This window comes from Borostomias antarcticus, assembly GCF_949987555.1.
Source record: "Borostomias antarcticus genome assembly, chromosome: 5".
NCBI classification, from domain to species: domain Eukaryota; kingdom Metazoa; phylum Chordata; class Actinopteri; order Stomiiformes; family Stomiidae; genus Borostomias; species Borostomias antarcticus.
This window is the reverse complement of record NC_140238.1, coordinates 29,810,354-29,834,849: the sequence shown is the minus strand read 5'-3', so window position 1 is coordinate 29,834,849 and position 24,496 is coordinate 29,810,354. Positions and strand designations below refer to the sequence as shown.

Sequence of the window (24,496 nt, the reverse complement as noted above, 5' to 3'; positions counted from 1 at the left end):
GGGGGGGGGGGGTTACAAACATTACGCTTTATTGCAAGGCTGAGTTTGTGATGTGGAGCCGGGCTGTCTCGTAGTCGGCCCGGGTCCGTCTGTCTGTCTACTGAAAGAACACTTCAATGCGGGCCGCTTCCTCTGAGTAAGGTGATGAAATGAGCTGAATATCGGAGCAAGAGAGAGAGAGAAAAACGCCAGGCAGACGTTCAAAACTAAAGATTCCTCTTTTCAACCTTTATGCGTTCACTCCATATGCTTCCCAAGGTGACTTCCACAGCAAATGAGTCAATGAATCACAACGCCTTCACTGCCTTGCTGATGAGGACAGGACGCTGTATGAAGCTACAGGTTCCTAGGATTCCAAATCATTCTTGAGATACGAACACCTGCAGCTTTTGGCACACGGTGAAAACTCAAGCACTCTCTGAGCAGCACGGATAGTCCAACCAGCTTACTCTCAACTTCTCACACAACCTGTCAAGTCTAGCCTATCTGACCTAGTTAAATCCTTCATTGACAATAGAAATGCACGGGCTAAATCATTTAACAGCCCGTGGCATAATGCTTATCATGCACTTTTCCCCCTAATGGATTTGACAGCGAGCTGTAGTAGGCTATTTTTGTCCATTTTTTTTATCATCACCCAGTGAGGGATTACGCAAAATAACACCGTTGTCGGATACCATGACAGCACTGAAATAAATAAGTAATTGAACGCAAACCAAGCATTTGATTTATGTGCAGTCAGCGCAGAGCCTGCTCACCATTTCATAACCCAAGTGGAGTTTATCAACACCGTTCTATCTCCGCGATGACGTCCGTCAGATAGCTGATAAACATCATCGATCCCTATCTACCGAACAGACCTTTGTCCGGCGGTGCCATGTTTCGGGTGGATTCTCAAACGTCCGTGGACCAAATACACCATAGTGATGATTCAGCATGATTAAAAAATACATCCTCATATCACGTTTGCAGGCAATGATATTAATATTATGGCACAACAAGGGTGGGTAGGAGAACAATGACAGCGGCTTGGCATTTCTTGTTACAATTTAGCCAGTGGATAAATTCTCTCACTTCAAGTGAACCAATAGGCTATAGCCGTCGACACGGTTAGAATTGCAATGCAACGTTCTGCTCCACAAAAGGCACCCTTGCATTCCATATATCAGCAAAGCATGTTCTAGATCGACGCACCGTACAAATAGCGTGACTGATTAGTCTGTCTCGCATCGTTAAATGTCACCAACCTGATCTCGCTCTGGAAGCAGCTGCACGGCTTGCCCCTTTACGCACGGCGATATGATGAAGCAGCAGGTTTGAACAGCTCGGAGCTAGCTACAGCAGCATGTGCATGAGTTGGCAAACTACGAGCCGCCGAGAAGTACCCGCGAGGAAGCCTGTCAGACAGCTACTTGTCTTGCCGCACATTTTCCCGACAATCGCCCAGCCAGCCTGTCACTGCACCTGACACCGCCACTCGCTCGCGTGACACTGGCTGCCAGTCTCCCGCCCACGAACCCACAAACAAGGGAATCCCCACAATCAGCTGCTGTCACAACGGCGAGCTAAGCTTTTTTTTCCCCCCTCAAAGTATGACTTGAAATCGCACTAGGCTCCGTATACAAGTTCGTGCGACGGCAGCACGTATTGTAGTAACGTGGCAGCTGACGGTAGTTGAAACGATCGCGTATGACCTGTGTGACAGCATGGCTGGAAACCTGAGAGGCTAGCTAGCACCAGAGATGGCTGGGCAGGCGGGCAGGCAGGCAGGCGCTGGCGCGGCTCTCGGCAGCCGAGGCAAAGGCATGCGCACTCAGCATAACAACACCTCGACTTTTAACTCACCGAGCTTTAAAAAGCTGTTGTTCAGTAGATTTCGCTGTCCGCTATTGAGTGAAAACGGGACAAGTGATGAAATTTTCAGCCGAAATAGGACTGTCTGAGCAGATCAGCGTGCGTTTGGTCCCCTCCTTGTTGATCCCTTTCTCTTGTATCGAAGCCAGACGTCAGATGATGTTTGGTCACGTGCCTTCATTCATGAAGGCTCTACGTAAGGCATTTTTAGGAGGATACATTGCAACATTTTATTCTCGCCGATGTGCAATAACTTGCAGAATGTTACACTGTATCTGTTGCAGAAAAACCACACTGCGAGCACTGTTCTTTTCCAAACGCTTTATGTACAGTAGGACCAATGAACCACATTATAGGCCACTGTATGTGATTCAAATATTTAATAAAAAGCTTTTTCTTTATACACGTGTTGTTCCTTAAAAAATAAGTGCCATATGCATTTTATTTATACAATAATAATATATTCTAACAAACACAAAACTTGTTCTCAGTAGATTACAGCTCTCATTGTAATGCAATTATGATGTTGGTCACTGTAAAGCAGTACCGAGCCCCACATTAACAGTGTGCAACAATGATTGGTTAAATAATCTTTTACCAACAGTCAGGAGAGTCTAAAGACAAAGGAGACTCCCTCAGGGCAGACAGAAACTCATCCAGCTCACGTGTAGTCTAGTGTGCCCCCATGCATCAACAGCTTATCCCAGACTATAGTGGAATTCTGCTCTGTCGCTAATCGGTAGCCTTTTAAGCAATCTGTCCCCTTTTCCAAATTGTTTATCTTTGTTTATGTTTTTTTGTTGAGTCTGTAATAAGGCTGGTCCCCTACAGAAACTACAGTGGCATTTTGTTTTCAGCTGTGGCATTCCTTTCCATCCATCTGAAGAAGGGGTTGCTCAGTGTTTTTTCTTCTTGGGGTTGCCGTTGGTGAAGAAGCTGATGCCAGACCTGACTCCCACCCCTGTCGCGCCAGGCTGCTGCAACACCTTGTCAAGCGTCGTCTTTTTTATAGCAGCTGGAGAGATCTTCTCTTGGTCAGCCAAGAACTGAAGCTCCCTAGTAGGAGAATAAGACAAACGTTCATTAAGATACACACATTATATAGCAGCCTACCACAAAGTGTTGGGACTTTGCCTACCCTCTTGCAGTAATTAGACAGAACTGCAATTTCAAAAAAAGAAATGTGTATCTAGCGCCCTCTGGTGTCTCAATAGCGCAACTGAACATCAGTGTAGTGAAAGCAGTGACACAGACATCGATTCCCTTTGCAAACATTTCAAACACCTGCGCCCTGTATTCGTTTGAACCCTGATCTACCCGTCTGTTTATACTGGTTCTGAAAAGTTGATACAGCTCAGGAGAGAGCGAAAGACACAGCAATCTTCCAAAAGCAATGAATGAAACGCACAGTGCTCATCTATAAGCTTGACACTTTTCAACATAAAAACCTCTTCTGCCAAAATCTTGATACCTGGTCCTAATGCAGGAGGCCTCCACGGCGTTGATGAGAAGACTTCTGAAGCCTCCGCTCTCCATGACGTGCAGGGCGTGGATGGTGGCGCCCCCTGGTGAACACACGTTGTCCTTCAGCTGACCGGGATGCTGCTCTGAATCCAACAGCATTTTCGCTGCTCCCTGAGAGAGAAGAGGATGGGGGCAGAGAGAGGAGGGAAGTCAGAAGTTACTTGGTGTCCAGCAGATGTTGTCCTTCGGCTGGCTGAGGGGCCGAGTCCAACGGCATTCTCACTGCTCCCGGGAGAACGGACACGCAGCAATACAGACAATATGCACTGAGAAAATATTACAGAGGCCACCTACACTGTATGATTCCACTGCAGTAAAAACATTGTTCTAGTGATATGGATAACTACTGTAGCTACAGGTTTGTTATTTAGCAGGAGGAATTATGTCAATTATTTTATATTTTATTTTTTTTTGGGGGGGGGGGGGGATAGTACATTGTGCAGCTCAAGGTTTGGAAGCAAAGTACAGTTAATAGCATGCCATCACCTTCCCCAGCACCTGCATTCCCTTAAATTATTATTAAGAATATATTATATTTATTTATTAAATTATGATTATTTATTTATTATTATAAATGATCATGGCAGCTGGGGATGCTGTTCTCACCAGCAGGGCCTGAGCTCCGAGCCTGACCGCCAGTCTCCTGGGCAGACCCATCTTCACCCCACCATCAGCCAGAGCGTCCACAGCTGTGAATGCCTACAGGGGGGGCATAGACACCGCCGCATCACACAACACACACACACTGAGAAACCCGCAAACACTCCCGGGAAACACATGTTCAGTAAGCAAGTATTCTAAAAGGCTCTGTGGGTGTATGTTAAGCTACAGAGCACACAGAGGTGATCTGTATGTCAAGTTTCGTGGGCACGGTGAGGGAACAGAAGATGTAGAGAACCCAGCACTCACGGAATAAACAGTAGGCCTAGTCTTTACATTTATTGGACAAATGGATGCGTTTCGGCCTCAAGGCATCATCAGCAGGGAAGGGAAGAGATCCCGATGTCTTGCCTGCGGTATATGTACATTCCTAGTTATGTCCAACCGCTCTAACAACAGCAAAGCCCCCTACGGCGGATACGCCGAGCGCCCGGCGCCGCCCCCCCCCACTCACGTAGGCGGGTCCGCTGCCGCTCAACCCGGTAACGGCGTCGATCAGGTCCTCCTCCACCTCCGTGCAGTACCCCACGCTGGACATCAGCTGCTCCAACAGCCTGCCGTCCTCCACGTCGGCGTGGGTGCCCGTGGCGTAGACCGTGGCGCCCTCACGCACCACCACGGGGGTGTTGGTCATGCAGCGCATCACCTTAGGGTACGGACGGTACTGGAGCAGCTTCTGCAGGGGGCGGGGTCAGGGGGCGGGGGAGGGAGGTGGGAAGCGATGATTTGCTAATGATTCACTTAAATATGTCAGAGACTACAGGGATAGCTAACACATAATGGCCTCCCATGTAGGCAACATATCTGTAACTGTTTGTATACGATACTAATAGTCACGTCTCTCCTATGAAGTATTTAGCCCCATGTTTATTGCTCTGTATATGTTCTTAGCCAATAGATAAACATTTTCCAGGAGCTTGCTCGATCGTCTCGTTGAGAGAGGTCAGGGAAGATTTCCCTCTGGAATATGTATGTCCATCCCACATTGCTCTCCGTAAAGCGCATTGTGTTGGCTCTGTGTATGGAATGCGCTATACAAATAAAGTTTGATTTGATAAGACGTGTTATTATACAAGAGCAAGCCCGGCACATGTGAACTTCCATGAATTGCGTTCACACCTCGTGCACAAACACATAAATGTTTGTGTTTTTTTCTCGTGCACAAACATAAACATCGGGCGTGTTTTTTCACTCTATTGATAGATCCGTATATTCTCTGATCACACAAGCATGTCACACATGCGATCTCAACGGCTGAGATATGCAGGCGGGAAGGGAGAGAAGGGTGTTTTATGTTACAGCCTGAAATTGTGCCCCGGGGCGGATTGAGGCCACAGCAATATGGAGAGGGGAGAGGGTGTAGGAAACCATCCGGTCTGTCACACACCTGGGGCCTCATTTATCATTGTGGATACACCCTTTTTCCATTTACACCTGATTTTTGTACTCGCTTTTCTCCTCAAATAATGTGATGTATCATGACAAAACTCGATGGGAAATATTGTGTATATATCTCACAATATTTCCCATTGAGTTTTGTCATGATACATCACATTATTTGCGGAGAAAAGCAAGTACAAAAATCTGGTGTAAATTAAAAAGGGTGTATCCACAATGATAAATGAGGCCCCTGGACACTAAGCATTACAACATCACAGTGCTCTTAGCTGACAGGACTCAACGAGCGAAGGGGGGAAGGCAGAATCCCACCGTACGGACGACTACGGACCACGGAGACGACTTTCATGTCGTGCGACTTTACCGTACCTTCTCGATCGAGTTGATGGTGACGCCTGCCGCGCAGGACACAATGAGATGTCGGTCTTCGATGTCGGGCCCTATCTCGTCCAACACGAAAGGAATAATGTGTGGTTTGACGGCCAGGAAGAGAACGTCGCTCTTCTGCACCGCCTCCTTGTTACTGGTTGTGAGATTGACACCCAATTTCTGCATAGTAGAAGTAGTAGAGCAGAGAATGTGCATTTGATAATTAAGTGTTTTAAAATCCCAGGGATATCCGACAGCAAATATGTATGTAAAGCCAAGGGGATTAAAGCAATGGCGTAGAACCGACGCCAGACATTTCTACGTTACCACTAACTCACCCGTAAAGCAGACACTGTGGGGAGGTCTGTGTCTGGAGAGCTGGCTGTGATTCTGTGGGTGGAAATCACACCTGCAGTGGGAAAGGGGGGGAAAGCAATCAACTGGAGTAGGCTACTTGGTCAGAGATACACAGCCTACTGGGTAGTAGGCTACTAGTAGGCTACTAGTAGGCTAACTGTGAAACTGACCTGCAGCAGTGAATCCTCTCACCAGAGCATGGGCCAACTGCCCTGCTCCTATGAAACCAACACTCATCCTGGGTTATCTGCCCTACCTGTAAAGGTAGAACAGCAATATCAAATCAAACGTAATAGGATGTAGCCTACAGAATATGTTATAATTAAACTGGGGTTATGGGCTGACATTAACGTTGCGCTCAACGGGCAGATTGTAGGCAACGCTATACTACTTCCAATTCAGAGTACGCAGGAGATAAGCTTCCTTTTTATTAAGATGCTACAGGGGATATGCTGTAATAAAATAGGCAAAGCTATGCTACTTCCAAATCTGAGTACGCAGGAGATAAGCTACTTCCTGGCTATTAAAATGCTACAGGGGATATGCTGTAATAAAATAGGCAACGCTATGCTACTTCCAAATCTGAGTACGCAGGAGACAGGCTACTTCCTGACTAATGCTACAGGGGATATGCTGTAATAAACAAATAAAAGGCGCCTACAACAATGTAATTAATTGAGCGGTGAAGCAAACTTACGGATGTTGTGACGGGTGTAGGCTACAAATCGAAATTGTTTCGCTGACTCACGTTGACGAATTCTGACAAAAGTGTGTCAACGTCGTCAATGTCAACGTGGCTTCGTCCCCAATATTTCTCCACGCGCTCCATGAAGCTACTGATGCGCTTGGTATTCAAAGTGACACGCGCCAGAGCCAATGAAGTGGTATCTTTGCACTACATTAGCCAATCGCCGTTGTACGTTCGTTGAAAAGGGCGGGCTGTAAAACCAGTTGCATCAGTGTGGGCGAGGGGAAAATGTAGGCTAAATTCTCCCACCTACTGGTACTAAAGGGGTTATAGTAGTACTGTCTGAAACGCAAATAGTATCTGAGCTCGACACGGTACAAAGACCACTCAATTAATTTATTTTAATGAATAATAAGAAACAATAGTCAGGTTCAGTGAACTTTGAAAAGCTCTTACACATGTTCGAAACACTTTGTATGAATAGAGAACATGATAGAGAGTATTTATGGTATTAGGATATCACACATCAGGAAGAGGGGTGTTAAGCAGACACTTTCATTGCATACTATTTTCTCTCACATACCACAGTTTCATCAGTGTGTACATTCAGCACATACATGTGTCTTTAATGAACACAGAGTGTGAGTTGAAACATGTTATTCAAGACAGGTAGAGAAATTAAAAGTAAAAGCAATCAATATTCTTTATGAGAAGGCCAGTCAAACATAACACAGGTTGTTTTCTTTGTTTCTGATATGATTATTATGACACGATGACTATGTTTGGAAAAACTTGAATTCGAACGATAAGTCATCTCAACACAAACAAATCCATGTGCAACACCATTAGAGAAAACAACAACAACAGCAATGCTCTCTTATGAGTTACATTCTCCTCATTAATACAAAGTATTCCTTCAGTATACTGTACCATAATACTACTGTAGGCATCTTGAAAACACTATATTCACTCAACAGACTGCTTGAAATGACCATAAATAGTCAATGATAGGCCACTATGGTAGGCCAATGCAGAGGCAAAGTCACAGTGCCCTCAACAAGAGTGCATTAAACTATCTGCACCATTATAACGGCACTTTTCACATAGGTTAATGCTGTTCAGGTATTCAACACTGTTTCTGTTCACGCAAGCTTTCCTCCTTGGCTCGCTGAGATGTTTGAGACTGGGAGATGAGAGACACAGTCAGGGCTGAAGAAGACATCTTTCCAACGTTCCCTCATGGCCAAAGATGCTGAGTTCAGCCTATGTGCACCATCTGGACGATTCCAGCATTGGGCCATTGGGGAAGAAGAGGGATAGACAGTGATATGAGCCAGGGATCAAACTTTAATACCCTGATGAAAACCTGTCATAACACATCGGTGGTAAGCCAGTTAAATAAAACATTTTGATTTGAATCTGAACTTTAGGTTTGAGGTCTAGAGCCGACAGGACCACCCAAGTAAATCGACAAAGACTACTTATTTAAGAGGACAGGTGATTTGTAGACCAGTTAGGGGACGTAGTCGGTGTGAGCAGCCTGTATGTCCAGTGTGGTCTGTCCATCTGTCTGTCCATCTGTCTGTCCATCTGTCTGTCTGACTGTCTGACTGTCTGTCTTTCTGTCAAAGTCAAAGTCAGGTTTATTTGTCACATACTACATCATACAGGTACAACGAGTGAAATGTTCTTGCGTTAGCTCCTAGATTGTATGCGCACACTAAGCAATATAGAGAGGTAAGCTAATGTGACGTTCACTGGACAGGTCCGCGCCATCTTGTCCGTCTGTCTGTCCGTCCGTCCGTCCGTCCGTCTGTCCATCTGTCTGTCTGTCTGTCTGTCTGTCTGTCTGTCTGTCTGTCCGTTTGTCCATCTGGCCGTCCGTCCGTCTGTCTGTCCATCTGGCCGTCTGTCTGTCCGTCTGTCCATCTGGCCATCAATCCGTCGGTCCGTCTGTCTGTCCGTCTGTCCATCTGGCCGTCTGTCTGTCTGTCTGTCTGTCTGTCCATCCGTCCGTCCGTCAGATACAGGGGCAGTGGGTGGAGCCTTGAACCTTGAACATTGAACCTTGAACCTTGAACCTTGAGCCTCTCAGGCAGCGGAGCCGGAGATGAAGCGGATCCTCTGGGAGTACACCAGGTCGGTGAAGTACAGGATGAAGTTGACGTTGGTGAACACTGCCACCACCAGCTTGCTGTCCCAGGGGCAGTTCCCCCGGGGGCAGTCCTCCGGCCGGGAGGTGGTGCCGTACTTCCTGTCGAAGCTGAAGATGGGCCACACCAGGGCAGTGCTGAGGTAGAGCAGCACGGCCAGGAAGGTGTACACCACCACAAAGCGGTCGAAGGGAAAGCGCAGTGAGGATGTCCTGCCGGACACGGTGATCGCCACCACCACCACCGTGACACTGAAGCACAGGCTGTACACCACCACGCAGTACTGGGTGGGGATGTGGAGGTTGTACTCGCTGTCGTTAGCCAGGGCTCCGAAGATGATGCAAGCCACGAAGGCCTGGACCACCTTGAGCAGGCCTGACATGGTGGCCATGTAGCCCACCACGTGGCCCGGCTTGGCCCGGGTCAAGATCACCTCGGCCCCGTAGGCGAAGCTGCAGACGCTGGAGCAGACGGTGACGGCGATGCGGTAGTTCCTCACCTCGCAGCCCTCCGAGGGGCAGCCCGTCTGGAGGAAGTAGACGGGGTAGACGACGGAGGCGGTGATGTACATGAGCGTGGCCAGCATGGCGAAGGCCACCGTGAAGTTGTCCCAGGAGATGGGCATGCAGCCGTTGAGCCGCGTCACGTCCATGGCGAACACCACCAGGGTCACGGCGAAGCTGAAGCACCACACGAACATGCAGAACCGCCCGTAGTTGGCGCTGTAGCCCGCGCTGTGGGCCACCAGGGCTATGATGGTGCAGCTAAGGAACAGTTGGCACATTCGGGTGGCTCCCAGAGGAGACAGCACTGCCTTCTTGTTCAGGTAGTGTCCGCCGTGGGGATCCATGATGGCGGCGGTCAAACGGTCAGTCTACTTTGATATATATCGCGATTAACGTAACAAAAGACAATAGCCTCTTCTTTTTTATGCGTGTGTGTGTCCTATGTATCATGTAGACCCCGTCTTGGAAGACCTTGAGGGTGGGCAGCACAGTTTCATACAGGCATTATTATTGCCATGCCTGTTGAGGGAAGTTTAGGCTGTGGGACAGCTGTGTCCCCCGTCCACCGGTGTCTGGGTGTCAGGCAGCGTCTCTTTTCTCGTCCCCTCGCAGAGCGGGTGTCCTTGTGCTCTCTCCGCACAGACCTCGCCCTTCGCTCCGCTCTTTATATAGATGAGGCTTAATTACTAATCTCTCTCTATGTTTTCCTGTGAGCGCTTTGTAATTAGTGTGGCGTGCCAGGGATCAAATTACAGTCTGCCAGTGTTCAGGGTACTTTAAAAATAAAGTAACTCACAATACACTGTTGGAACTAAAGTGATTGCATGGATTGAAATTTGCTAGAATACACTCAAAAAGCAAGTGATGATTACATAATATTTTAACGTTTATGTTTTTTTTCAACCTTAAATGATACAAGGTTTAGTGCGGGGAATTATAATGACTGAGTGTTGAATGCATTGCACAGTCTACAAAGCATGTTCATAACACTACTCATTACTTTTTCCTGCATGTGCTTGTCATGTTATATTACCCTTGTATCTGAAATGAAAGGTCCAACACAAAGTCACCAGGGTCTCTCTTCTTTTCCACTTTCTGGAAGATCAACAAGGTCCTCAATGTTCCACTCCAGGGACTCAGAAGAAAGAAGGCTTTTGGAAAAGTCCTCAGAGGTCCAGGTGTAGTGTAGCGCAGGGTAGTTCAGTGCAGTAGTTCGGCAACAAATACCCAGTATAGCCCAGCTAGAGTCAGATTGTAATCCTTCCTGTCAAGGTCCAATACTGATAGGCTCTGACCTTTCTCTGCCCGGTCCAGCCCCCCAGAACAGTCCCCCACTCTCTGATCTCACTCTGGTCTTCTCATGTGTCCTCTCTCTACTTGAAATTGTCCTCCCACTCTCTCATACTTGCAAACACACACACACACACTCTCCCTCTCTCTCCTATGTGACACTATGAGCCCCACGGCTTGCCAAGGAAAGTTCTTTGGACGACTGCTGTGCCGAGCCCAGGGTTATGGGCCACACCAGGACTAAAAATAGGGGGTCTATATTCCACAGAGTGGTGGGGTGGGGTGAGCCGGCAGTAGGGTGGGGAGTCGTGTTTCTGGTGGCAACCAGGAGTCAAAGCACCCTCCCAGAGAGAGACTGGCGCTTACCCACAGTGTAATGACAGGGGGGAGAGCCCTGAACTCCCGTCTGAGACGGAAATTACACGCAGGTCCCAGGGATGATTATACATGGGTTATGACAGCCCTGAGTTGTATGTGTGTAAGATGGAAGTTAGAGCAGAAACACAGAAATAGTTTCTGGGAAGAAAGAAAAAATGTGCCAAATAAATCCCTTCTAATGGTGGATGTACTATAGAGACTATAGGTCCAATGGACGCCCAAGGTATTGTGCTGACATTAAAGGGGTCCACATTTGCAAAACTAACTTTTTTATTGTACATTTGAGTCTCTGATGGGCTTATGAACACACAAAGTATGAATTGAAACAACCCAGGCATTTTGTGGTGATCAGCTGAAATGAAAACATTGGGGGGAAAAGTCAGTCCCTAATGTCTTTGCACGGAAAATGCTCTGTTCTCGGATGTACTAAGCAGCACAGATTGTCTCCCAAGCTCAAAAGACAGCAGAGCTGAGTAGATCAATTTTATTTTTGATGGCAACGTTCTCGCTGAAATTGGCAAAACACAAACTGTACAGAGACTGTAAGTAATTATGCTGTATTTGTTTGTATGTAGTACAAAAGTTAGCTAGCTAACATGAACAAACTCCCCTTTTGCCTCAACCCTGATGCTCGTCTCATCATACGTTAGTAACTTAGTGGAATTAAATTGGTGGACTTCTAGTTCATCAAGCGGTCATTAAAATGAAGGGTAAAAGAAGTGGACACCATTGGATTCCCCTCGGCCTACAGAATCTAGCTTTTATTGTTTGTTGTCGAATGGTGTCATATAGCCTGGTGGTGTCTAGCAAGTGAATGTAGCATGCAACTGTGGAAATAATAACATGGGCACTAATGCTATCATGTTTAGTCAGGGAGAGAGGACAATTCAATTTGTCACAGTGGCATCAAGTGTGGATGGTCCAGGCTAGCCAGCTATATTTGAGGTAGCATAGCGCCGTTAACAGCCCTCATTCAATAGCCTGCCGACTTGTTCTTAGCTGAGCTAATTTGCATATGAAAAAGCACTCAATCTGATCTCGTGGTCAACGAAGGGGTATCTGAGTGGTATTTTCAGCAAAAATACTCAGGCATGTTTTGGGGACCCCAAAGACTTATATTAAATTGTTGAAAATTAGCATAATAGGACACCTTTAACTTGTACACTATATAATGCACAGAAGGTAGAGGTTCATACTTTTAAAAAGTATTAATTGGCATGTTTAAATTGTAGACCTGGTGAGAGGTTTCCATCATTATTGCTGTAGCCTATGTGATGAGCAGGGTCAGACAGGCTAAAAGAAGAGACAAGACAACATGAAGAGGTTTCCTTGAAATAATTGTAATGGGTCTTTCCTTTTTAAAGTCTGATACAAAGACATGCAATCAACACAAAGAGAAAAAAAAAACAGCAATATATTTACAATTTACAAAGAATCACTTCTCTGTGAAAATAGCACTTATAAATATGATTTACATAACAAAATAAATATGTAAATTACCGATGTAGCTTGAGTTTTTGTCTGTTAAAAAATATGTTACAGAATAAAATTACAATTAGTAATATGTTTCCTTCTCTGGTGCTTTGTGAAATAGAGGTCCTTTAAAACATCATTTATAAGACTTAACATCGAGCATTACATACATTAGCATTATATTAAAAAGTGATTTTTCTATTAAAAAATACAAGAAGGGAGTTACAATAGTGAACATTTAATAGTACAAATACTCAAAAATGATCCGATACATGAGATTCATCTCCCTTTGACCGTAAATTGCATTGAATCTGAAGAATTGTTCTACAAAGCAAACGGGAAGCACAAAGCACAAGGCAGAGTTCACATTCTGACTCAAAGATGCACCGTTACGTGTGAGCGTGAACGGCCGTGATCCAGCCTTGCGGTTGGTTAGAGGTAAAACACTATATGCGTTGGCACTGCGGTGTAGATAAACCGGTTGGGGGCCTGGGACTGCGTTCAGGCCCACCTGAGCACCACAGATCAGCACCAGAACCCTACTGAACTCTGAACTCTGAACCCTGGCGCGGAGTGCAGACGGATCTGACTCACGGCTCACTGTGTGAGGGTTTAAGATCACATTAGTTCTACCGGCTGACTTCTCTATTCACATAGTTCGTTTTAAGGCCAGTGAGTAAATCACTTTGTTTTCCGTGTGTTTGTCTACAGCTTTTAAGGAGCGTTTGTTTAATACAATTACTGTATTTTGCGTTGTGTATGTAGTAACAGCTTATGTAGCAACGGCAATGTGGTGAGCTGATCAGGAGTGAGACCTGAGTGTTAGAATCTCCCCCCTCCATCACTTCTCTCTCCTCGTCCCCATCCTCCACCACCTTAGATAAAGGCGGAGGTAAATACAAGTGTAAAGTCCTCACTTCCCTTCTTCCTTAATCCAGTGATTTCCACACCATTTTTGTGTGCCTGTTCTTGACTTGAAGCAGGAATACTGTGTGGGTAGAGCCCAACAATAGCAAACTGACTTAAACATTTTGTTAGCTATACTCTATAGACTACTTAACAAAGACAACGGTCATTGCTGTAGTTTGCAATCTTTATAGTTATCAATGACATGAAAATCAAAAACTATAAACATGGATAAAAGTAAAAAATAAAAATAACAACATTGAGCATCCTTAAAACTGGATTACATTCGTGATTTTCTTTTCTTTTACAACCAAAAGATAATTTAAGAGGAGAGTAGCAGAGAGGTGTGCCTTGTCGTGGTGGCAAGTTGCCCCAGTACTCATTACAGCACTGGGTTGTGAGAGGCATTGTTAGGTGAAGGGTGAGGGGTCATTGGGGTTAAGGGTCAACAGAGAGTAGCCCTTGGTTTTGACTGAGGTTCGGGCTGCATGGGATGGTACACGCTAAGGGATGAGAGCCGGGGGTGGGTCGGGGGGGAAAGCTGAAGCTAGCGGATGAGGACATGGAGGTGGAAGAGGGCCGAGGCTAGGGGATGAGGACACGGGGGAGAAGCGCTGAAGCTAGGGGATGAGGACACGGGGCGTGGCAGGCCTGAAGCTAGCGGATGAGGACGTGGAGGTGGAGGAGGGCCGAAGCTAGGGGATGAGGACCCCGGGGGAGGGGAGTGAGGCGAGTGGATGAGGACACGGGGGGGGGGGGGCGGGGGGGACTGAGACTGAGCTGGAGGTATCAGAGGCGGGGGGGGGACGGGGACGGGGGGGACGTCTGCTGGACAGACAGCTGGACGAGGGTTCCGCGGGCGTCACCTCCTCTTAGCTCCCGCTGCTCAGCATGCCCAGCAGCTTGCCGGGGTCCATGCCCTGCTGCTGGGCCATCTTCTGCACGTCGAAGCCCATGTGCATGAGGAACTGGATCACGTTCATCTCCTGGCCCGTGAACTGGTCCCGGATGGTCGGGCAGGTGGGGTTGCAGTGCGGCCACGGGCAGCTGTCGATCAGGTGGACGGGGCAGCCCTTTGGCGGGGCCTTGTTGTTCCTGCTGTTGTCGTGCAGGCTACGGTCCCAGCAGTGCAGCGCCCGGGGGAGGGACGTGCCTTTGACCTGGATGTCGATCCAGTAGCTAGAACGGGACACAAGAGGGCGCCGTCAGCTCGCGGACGGAAGATCCCCCCCCCCACCCCTGACAGTGAATCACTACTGGGACATTCCCAGCCCTAATTTGGCAGACAGGTGCATGAGGTAACTGTGGTTTAGGCTAACCTGTGTAAACCAAGGTTGAAATGAGATTAAAGGAATAATGAAAGGCTTGTACTCACTTCCTAGTGATGACTTCATGCGAGAGGCAGGCTGGAGCGAACATCGCCCTGCAAATCAACACCGACGCGTGAGGAAAAATTCCATAAAGCTCCACGATACACAACACAACCATATCAATAAAATCCTCTCATACTTTCACCAAAGGTATTTCCCTCGCTAGGTTAGATTAGCATTGATATAGCATCGTATGGGACTTGTCCGCGCTACGAAGCGATAGGATATTTCAGCTCGGACGAGGCCGAACTGAACGTACGGGCGTTGAGGCGCTGGTACTCACGGGACGTCTTTGAGAGTGTTCCTCAGCTCGATGCCCAGGTTCTGGATGTAGCGCCACTGTCCTTCCTGGACAGGCTGGCCGGTCAGGTGGATGTTGTCCACGGTCAGCTGGGCCTCGTCAAACAGCCACTGGACCACGAACACCGGACCTGAGGGGACGCGGTGGACAACACTGTCAGTCAGATTCTGAACACACACATGCACGCACACACACACACACACACACACACAGACATTAAATATTCCTTTATTTGTATTTTGTACTTTATATGTAATGTACGGTGTACAGTCACAGTGAAATGTTGCTGCCGGCTCCAAGATTATGCTTGATACAGATGCCTGAATACAGTACTGTAAATACTGTACATGCATACACACATGCAAGAACTCACACTCAGACACACAAACACATGCATAAAACACACACACATACCCATACATACTGGCACAATGGACAATGTGACTAAGCTTCATGAGTGACCAGCGCAAACAGATATGAAACAAGCTTATTTTCTCTACACTCACTCTTTATGGAGGGGAAGACTCTGTAGCCGAAAAAGCAGTTCCACTCCTCTCCCTCGTGGGCCTGCCGGCACCTCTCTGGCACCACGCCGCCCCAGTACCTGATGGGAAGAGGTCAGAGGTCAGCCTTTGAAGCGTCGGTTAAAAAAACAAACAGAGAAATATTCAGGCTGACCAGTATAATCTCTCTATCGTGACCTTCATACATGTACTTTCCGTCCCTAAATAGGCGATATGTCGTGTAGAGTCCCGCCCCCCCGCCCCTCTGTGGAACATAGACCCCCTTTTTTTTAGTCCTGGACCGGTGTGGCCCAAAACCTGGGCTCAGCACTGCGGCCATCTTAAGAACTATCCCCTGGCAATTCCATTTCTCCTCAGTCAATTCAGGAAGTGAATTTAGATTGAAATACAAAATGTGAATGGATTCACCTTATCGATATACAGATTAGAAAGAAAGAGGACTTTTGCCGTTTCTGTTTAAAAGCTGAGTTGGAACTAAAAGGGAGTCCCCCCCCCCCCCACGGTAGCGCTCCGGTCAGCCTTACTTGATGCCTCTCTTGATGGCCTCGGTGGGGGCGCAGCTGATGGTGTCCACGCAGTCGGTGCAGCGGTACTGCTTGTTGTCCAGGAACCAGCCGGAGTCCGACAGACCCCTCACCTGGATGCCGGGGTGACCCAGACCCTCCAGCAGCTCGGCCACGCGGTCCACATTCAGCAGGACCCCCGTCCCCCCAGCGCTGTGGGGAGGAGGAGCACGCATCAGAACACAGACGCACACACACACACACAAGCACATACACACACACACAGACACATGAGCGCACGATCACACAGAGCAAGATGTGTATAGATAACATTCTCTACATTCTGATTTGAACACACACACACACACACGCGCACAATCACACAGATAGAACAAGATGTATATAGATAGCATGGCTCTACATTCTGATTTGAACACACACACACACACAAGCACATACACACACACACAATCACACACACACACAATCACACAGATAGAGCAAGATGTGTATAGATAACATGCTCTACATTCTGATTTGAACACACACACACACACACACACACAGGACAGCGTAGCAGAATCCGTTTAACACTCACCTGCTCCCCGCGAGCAGCAGGACCTTGGCGTTGTCAAGGCCCTTGGTCAGCAGGTCCTTAACGACCTCCTGGATGATCAGAGAGCCCATGAAGGCATAGCCACCTGCACACAACACACACAGTGTGCGATTAAATACACACAACACACACACTGACCAATTAAATACACACAACACACACAGTGTGCGATTAAATACACACAACACACACACTGACCAATTAAATACACACAACACACACACTGACCAATTAAATACATACAACACACACTGACCAATTAAATACACACAATACACACACTGACCAATTAAATACACACAACACACACCGTGACCAATTAAATACACAACACACACCGTGACCAATTAAATACACACAACACACAGTGACCAATTAAATACACACAACACACACAGTGACCAATTAAATACACACAACACATACAGTGTGCGATTAAATACACACAACACACACACTGACCAATTAAATACACACAAGACACACACTGACCAATTAAATCCACACAACACTCAGAGTAACCAGTTCAATACACATACAGAGTGACCAACACAATATAGATCACACACACACCATAACCAGCACAATACACACAACACACACACACAGACAGCACAATACGCACCAAACACACAGTGACCAACACAATACACACACACAGACTAAAACAATACACACACACACACACACACACACACACACACATCGCACAACAGACAAAGCAAAGAGGATGAAGCCCAAAGCACACGGCATCGCCCATCCAGAGGTCGCAGAGCGACATCTTGACAGACTTGACCTCCATTTGCATGTGGCTGACGGTACCTGTGTAGTGACACGTTCTGTGTGGCTTTACCCGTTTCAAAAGAACGCGATTCTTTATTATATTGATTTATTTCATTGCCACAAAACGTTCGTTTGTCGCTTTCCGTGGGCTTTGGGCGTGAAAGTAGTGACTGAGCGTGAGTTGTGTTACTGGACGATGTCTTACTCTGGTCCGTCTTGGCGGAAGCGCCGCTCCACACGTCACTGGAGCAGTAGGGAATAAACCTGGACAAGAGACATTCACAACGTCAACAAAGTCCTCCTACATGCTTAGAGTGTCTTCAAGTCACGCGTGCGCACACATGCACGCACATTCGCTCGCTCGCACGCCGAGACACGCACACGCGTGCTCGAGCTCAACACACAAACGCCCGCTCGCTCACACGCCGATACACGCACACGCACGTGCTCAACACACACACACACACGTGCCATAAAACCAAAACTTACACCATGTTGGCGTTCCACCAGTGAGGGTTTTCCTCAGGAAGTGGAGACAGGATGCCCGTGCCTGCGGAGACGGCGGCCAGCGACAAGGGGCGACACAGAACGCATATATATATCATTAAACATCAGGCCCCGCCCACACACAGCCCCGTCTTCCTCATAATCACAGCCCCGGATTACAGTTATTACACCACAATGAGAGAGAGAGGTGGCCGGGCTCAGCTAGACCCGGGCGCCAGGCAGGTAGGCCCGCACTGTACATTATGACTGGGTGTAGGTCTCCATAACACTGTAGATTAGCGTAGATAGATCCTGTCCTTCTCATTACTCGGGCTTGACGGTGGCTATGCCCTTTGTTCATTGTGTGTACGCACGCGTGTGTGTGTGTGTGGAGCCAGGGCGGGCCCCGAGACGCCCCGGAGTCGCCCTCCACTCTGCCGCGCGGCGGAGGGGGGTGAGCGGCGATAGGGCGGCGGCCGGGCGGGGGGCGGGGCGCCATCTCTGTGGCGGGGACGGACCTGTTTTGGTTTGGGGCCACTTGGACGAGCTCATCAGTCTTCTCATGGTCTCGTATCGGCTGTCGCAGTTCTCTTTGTTGAAGCAGTACCAGCCACCTGGTCACACACACACACACAAAAACAGTCAGTATTCTTTGTTTCAGTCATGAAAAGGACCTTTAAAAAGACAAATATTGAGTCAATAGTGACTCAATAGGCTCCACAATACTCACCCTCCAGGAATATTAGCCACCTTCTGCTCCCACGAGATTCTTTCATGTAGTACCTTCAAGTAAAAGACAAGTATATATGAATATCTAATACGGGTTAACACTTAGATTATGCAGTACGACATGCACAGCTCAGCAAATCACACATACACAATGTACACAAACGTTCTCACTCGCAGACTCAACTCAACTAAAAGGTTGACACGGCACAGTGATACAAGTATGTTACGTTCTAGATCGGGACACTGTCACCATTTACCTGTCCGGGAACACACAGATAAGAATACAGTATCACGACCGTGGTTTCCATTATCCACCTGCCTTATCGGTTACTGGGCCGAGCATCTGTCTGTAATCTCACGTGTGTTATGTAAACAGAGACGGCGGAGAAGAATCATCGCGGAAGACGATCATCTGTCATAGAACGACTGACAGGCTGCCGCAACTGTGCAGGGTACGAACACACACAGGGGGTTGTGTTTGGGCGCACATCCTGTGAAGGGAGACTGAGATCAAGAGACAGAGCATTCTGCGGGCCCCTATCGCCGCCATGCCTCGATGCCGCCCGCGCCACGCGCACCGCACGTGGGCAAGTAGGGGTGCTGAGTATCGGCCGTGGTCTCGGCTTTTACACCGAGCTCCGCGTCCTTCGCCGCCAGCGGCCTCTCAAAACGTTTCATCTCGGGCAGGGTGACATCATGGCTGCCCCCAGCGATACCGCGCCACGCAGGAATGAAAACAAGATATCAAGAGCTCGCTTAAGTTATTTAAAACTTTGGCGAGGGGCAAGTACACACACACACACACACACACACACACACACACACACACACACACACACACACACACACACACACACACACACCCTTGTTTTCTAGGTCTACTACGGTTGAAGAGGCATCATGTCTGGCCAGAGTGAATAAGTCAGTGTTCAAGATATCTGAAGATTTCTGAGCCAGTCAGAGAACTTCGGTGAGAAACATCCCTTCATTGCAATCTTACAGTAACAGCCATGGTTGCTTAATTTACACTTGTGCAGGATTGCACAGGACAGAACTCTCTGACAACATACAGTAGTTTCACTTTTCGTGGATAGGAACAGTGATGTGTTTATGCACTGCTGTAAATTGGCACTGCAGCTCACGCAAGCCTTCCAAGAACTGACTTTGGAGACTCAAACCACAGATACAGACCATGTAACAGATTCAGAGAAGTACTGTGGGCTGCAGTGCTGGCCCGAGAAGCAAGCGTGATTCTCTGAGCCTTCCTGTAACGTCCAAGACATTTTCTCAGAGACAGAGTGTCTCTAATGTTCCTCTCTGTAGGCGACCCAGCAGAAACCGCTGCTCTGGGGCGAAACCTAACTGCCAACGATGTCCCAGCATCAAAGAGAGGAGATGGGAGAGCCAGTGGAGGCCGGGTGATGTTTCCTAAGACACTAACTCACTCACACACTCTCACTCACTGACACCCACCCAATCACTCATACTCTTACTGTCTGTGTCCAACTGTTGAAGCCACTATTGAAAGACAATAGCAGAGATGGCAAATACATTTGGGATGGTTCTACATGCTAAGGCTAGAGATTATTTGATTTTATACCGCAGTGCAATTTTTCCAGGAAGACAACCATATTTTGTCGTATTCTGTCCTCTTTACCGGTAGTTAAGGCAATCTTTTAAGTGCTGATCTGTAAGGGGTTTATGGGAAAACTTCAAAAAAGTGCCAATTACAAGTTATCTTCTGTCTTCTGTTCTCCAGGGTGAATCAGAGAGCTGCGCACAGACCGGGAGCCGCTGGAGGGATTAGCCTCCTGTCAGCAGACCCAGAGGTGAGTGAGATGGCCATCTGCCAACCGCTGGCTCCCCTAAGCCGTGTCCTCGTGCTGCGCTCCTAAAGAGCTAAGAGCTTTACCGGTCAAATGGACCGCTCTTTGTCCGGCACTCAAGTGGGGTTTAAAACTGGAATTACACAAGGAAGCTAAATCCACGAAGAGACATCCATATCCAGACTTACTCAAACACGACGAGGCCGTCCTACGTTGTAATCTCCAGTCGTCGCTATTGTAATGTTTCTTTGCGGGACGTGGACTTAAAGTGTTTACTTATTTGTAATAAACCTTTGTAGCTGTGTGTACATACTTGGACGAGTATGAATTGAGTTTGAGTCAAATACTTGCTCTAATTGCTCTACACTAATGTGTATCAGGGTGTGTGTAGAGAGAGAGAGAGAGAGAGAGAGAGAGAGAGAAACGTATGGGGTATTTCCTGTACTGTACTATAGACCAAGAGAACAGTCACATCTATATACGCTGACATTACTGTACCATTCTCAGTGAACCACACTATACTACACATCTATGGCTTAACAGTACCTCCACATCTAACTAACCTCAAACATGAGCATCATAGCTGCAAACAGCTCATCTAACAGTTGCTGCTTGGTTGAATGTGAAGCCTCTGGTGCCATGCAGACCATCCCCTGTCTAAGTACAATATCAATGTCCGACTCAGTACAACAACCTGATGAGGTTCAAATGATAAGTCCGTGCCTAACGTGACAGTGCTTTCCTAAATCTGTTTGTCTTTATTACACAATAAAATGGAGACAGCAGGCTAGTTTTAATACCCTGGCTTGAACGGGGAAACCAGACAGGCTCTCTCACTGCCAAATGAATGTTTCACTTAATGACTGACATGTTCTTGGAGAGAGATGAATAGTGTGATGTACCTGACAAACGGTTGATTTAACATAATCAATTTAATGCATTTTCAGAAAAATGATCGGTGTAATGTTTCCTCTTATATCTGGTAACAAATAAATGATATAGGCTAGATGTAAACCCTTTAAATACCGACTATGTTACGTCAAACCTACGTGCGTAAAGGCGCATGGCATATGTCAATATTTAGTTTAGAGTGTTTCCAAGATAAGAGAAACTATGCATTGATGTCGAAAAGTATTTTGCATTGCCAATAGCCTATGCCTAAGGAAATGAATGATGATACCCACGTGGCAACGGCTATCCACAAATATTTCACGCTCTGCTATCATGACGCAAAACAGCTGTCAGCACTCCCCTACCTAAAATATTTTTTATTTTGTATTAATTTTAAAAAGCTGTCTCATTTTTGTTTAGTAAACACAGTTAAATAATCTTATTGAAGGAAAATATTAATCTTCTGTGGAATGTTAGAATGTGCATCATTAAAAGCGGTTCTGTGGGCAGTTCGACCCAAGTAGCCATCGGACCCCAGGCAAAATACAGCAATTCGCATACATACCCCGCAGGAGTTCCGTCGTTGCACGTGACTGATGTATTTTCCAAAAAGTGCAGCTTCATGTCATAATCGAGCTTCTGCGCCGAGCACGGGTAGAGGGACTGCGCGAGGTTCTTAACCTGAGTCATGAAATTGTCCATGTTCTCCTCAACTGCTGTGAAATCCAAAGGGAAGCTCTCCGTGGTGTCGCCCCGGTCCCGGTATGTGGGAGAAGGCGGTGCCCGTCGTGGTTGCGGGTTACGACCACCTCGGAATCTCCTTGCGCCAAGAACTCCAGACTGCACCAGCACGAGCAGCAAAGCCGAGGTAACCAATCTCATCGCCGTCATCTTCTCCACGAGAACCTGCAGCTTAGATCTTCCTTTGATGTCCTCTCCCCGAGGTCGCTGTTTCCTCTTGAAAATCTCGCTATTTAAAGATGGGAGACGGGAAAAATGCAAACAATTACGCACGGCCTTGGCGTCGCCTGTAACTTGTTCAGTCCTCACTGGCAGTCGTTTCAATGGAACTAAATGAGCTTTGATTTCAATTTTTTAAGAACTCCTTACAGATGAGTGTTTTTGATAATAATATAAACGGTATCTAAGGCTGTTCAATGACTTTTCTGGATGTTCATGAAGCACCTTCCCTAGACTCTCAGTAGATGCTCTGTTCCAGAATCCTGGTTGTTCTCAAAGCTATCTGCCTGTCACTACTGCTGAAGCAAGCTCAGGGTTTGAGTTAATGACAATACGCATGCCATGCGCTGGAATTTTATTCAAACTTTCCCCCCTTCGGTCTCTCTTCAGCCAATCAGAGAAGTGGGCGGGCCTCTGGGCATGATCAAGCGTGGCAGACTTCCCCCTTTTTAATTTATTGAGGGAAAAAAATGTCCATGCTTTGGCTCTTTTGATCCGCGATGTTTCATTTGATGTGGTGGTTTTTACTGGCTTTGAAATGCCTGTTTCCCATTCCAGACAAATTTATAGAGTGAGAATAAGCCTCTTGTTACACACTCGCCTTAAAATCAAGTGGGAAAAAATACACAACACAGGATCATAACTCATGCGAAACTGGCAGTAGCCAACTGAACTGTGACTTGTATATGATTACAAGTATATTACACATAATCATTATTATTTTAATAATTATTGTTGGTAATATTATTAGATGTAGCCTATTATTGCTATTATTAGTGTTGTAATATATTTTTTGTATATAATCATATGAATAATATTTATTGTTATTAGTATGATTATTATTAGACAATTATTATTAGCCTATACTGTCTTGTTGATGTTAAACCGTTTATGCTGCTTATTGCAAATTAAATGTGGAATAAGTAGGCGATGCTCTTCATTTAGTGTAAATGTTTAAAGCTATAGGGCTAGCTACATACCGTCTCAACCTAAACAGCGCAGGTGTTTCATCTAGCCTATCTATTCTCAGGACACCCAGAGCGCAGGTTTGCTACAGTTTTTACTTTTCATTTCCAAACCCAGGTTTTGATTTGGTTTATAATTGCGTCACATTTCTAGTAGCCTACGAAATGATAGCCTAGTCCTCAATAATATGTGCCATGACGATTTATCCATGGCAATTGATATTGTACTTATAGTAAATTCAATATTTTGACTATCTAAAGGCTTTAGAACTGCTATCTCAACTTTTCTGTTTCAAAAGAAGAAAACTTTACCTTCCGTAAGCGAGACTTTTATTTTCAACGCGAAACAATTCCCAATGTTGGCTTAGTGCAGCTCGAGCAGGTCGTGTTTGTAGCTGCGCGAGAGGGGACGCGGACACTTTTTATCTACAAGGGGCCCCTAAAGATCAAAGCAGCCATCACTCTTTCTCTCCCCTCCCTCTGCAGCCCCCTTCAAAACTTTCCTACTCTACTGTATATTTTAAGTCGAGGTTAGCATCCTGAAGGGAAGCCCGCACCTTAACACAGGAATGCCCCGTTGCGGTTTAGGTATTCCTTTAAAGGTCGGTCAGTGTCTCTGGAACAATCTTTAATCGGCTCATTCAACACGTTAGAAGAACTCCCGCTAACGGAGAAAAAACATCTCCGGGACACTAATGGTGTTTTGAGGACATTTGTCCAGATGAGTCTGTTTCTTCCTGTGTCTGTTCACCTCCTAAGTATAGTCTGAATATAATTGAATGAAGAAGTGCTTCAAGCGATGTAGTCTTGGTCTATTCATTTCGCTAATTGCATAATTATTTTGTGTCTTAAAATGACATCAAAGGAAACTAATGCAGCCTTGGCCTAATGTATTCTTCTAAATAATTCGCCCCTTGCGCTACTTTGGCAAAGCCACATGAATAAACATTGTATTTGCGAAGATCCATGTGTGGACCTTTAAGAAG

The 24,496-nt window shown here is 46.7% G+C and overlaps 3 protein-coding genes across 3 annotated transcripts; all 3 read right to left on the bottom strand.

Moving 5' to 3' along the window:
• Positions 1 to 2,190: 2,190 nt before the first annotated feature.
• pycr1a (pyrroline-5-carboxylate reductase 1a) lies at positions 2,191 to 6,994 on the bottom strand. The gene is made up of 8 exons (XM_084437616.1): positions 6,860 to 6,994; positions 6,333 to 6,418; positions 6,144 to 6,214; positions 5,806 to 5,985; positions 4,493 to 4,714; positions 3,985 to 4,077; positions 3,326 to 3,489; positions 2,191 to 2,910 (listed from the first exon to the last, which is right to left on the bottom strand). The coding sequence occupies exons 2-8, from the start codon at positions 6,397 to 6,399 to the stop codon at positions 2,751 to 2,753; spliced, it is 957 nt and encodes a 318-aa protein (XP_084293742.1). The 5' UTR covers positions 6,400 to 6,418; positions 6,860 to 6,994; the 3' UTR covers positions 2,191 to 2,750.
• Positions 6,995 to 8,941: 1,947 nt separating this feature from the next.
• Positions 8,942 to 9,853, bottom strand: myadml2 (myeloid associated differentiation marker like 2; the record flags this gene model as incomplete). The annotated part of the gene is made up of 1 exon (XM_084437618.1): positions 8,942 to 9,853. The coding sequence occupies one exon, from the start codon at positions 9,851 to 9,853 to the stop codon at positions 8,942 to 8,944; it is 912 nt and encodes a 303-aa protein (XP_084293744.1).
• A 4,575-nt stretch (positions 9,854 to 14,428) lies between these two features.
• On the bottom strand, positions 14,429 to 22,476 carry notum1a (notum, palmitoleoyl-protein carboxylesterase a; the record flags this gene model as incomplete). Its single annotated transcript, XM_084437604.1, has 11 exons — positions 14,429 to 14,735; positions 14,932 to 14,979; positions 15,210 to 15,357; positions 15,734 to 15,831; positions 16,276 to 16,467; positions 16,853 to 16,955; positions 17,859 to 17,917; positions 18,143 to 18,203; positions 18,658 to 18,753; positions 18,870 to 18,922; positions 22,151 to 22,476. The coding sequence occupies 11 exons, from the start codon at positions 22,474 to 22,476 to the stop codon at positions 14,429 to 14,431; spliced, it is 1,491 nt and encodes a 496-aa protein (XP_084293730.1).
• Positions 22,477 to 24,496: the final 2,020 nt, after the last annotated feature.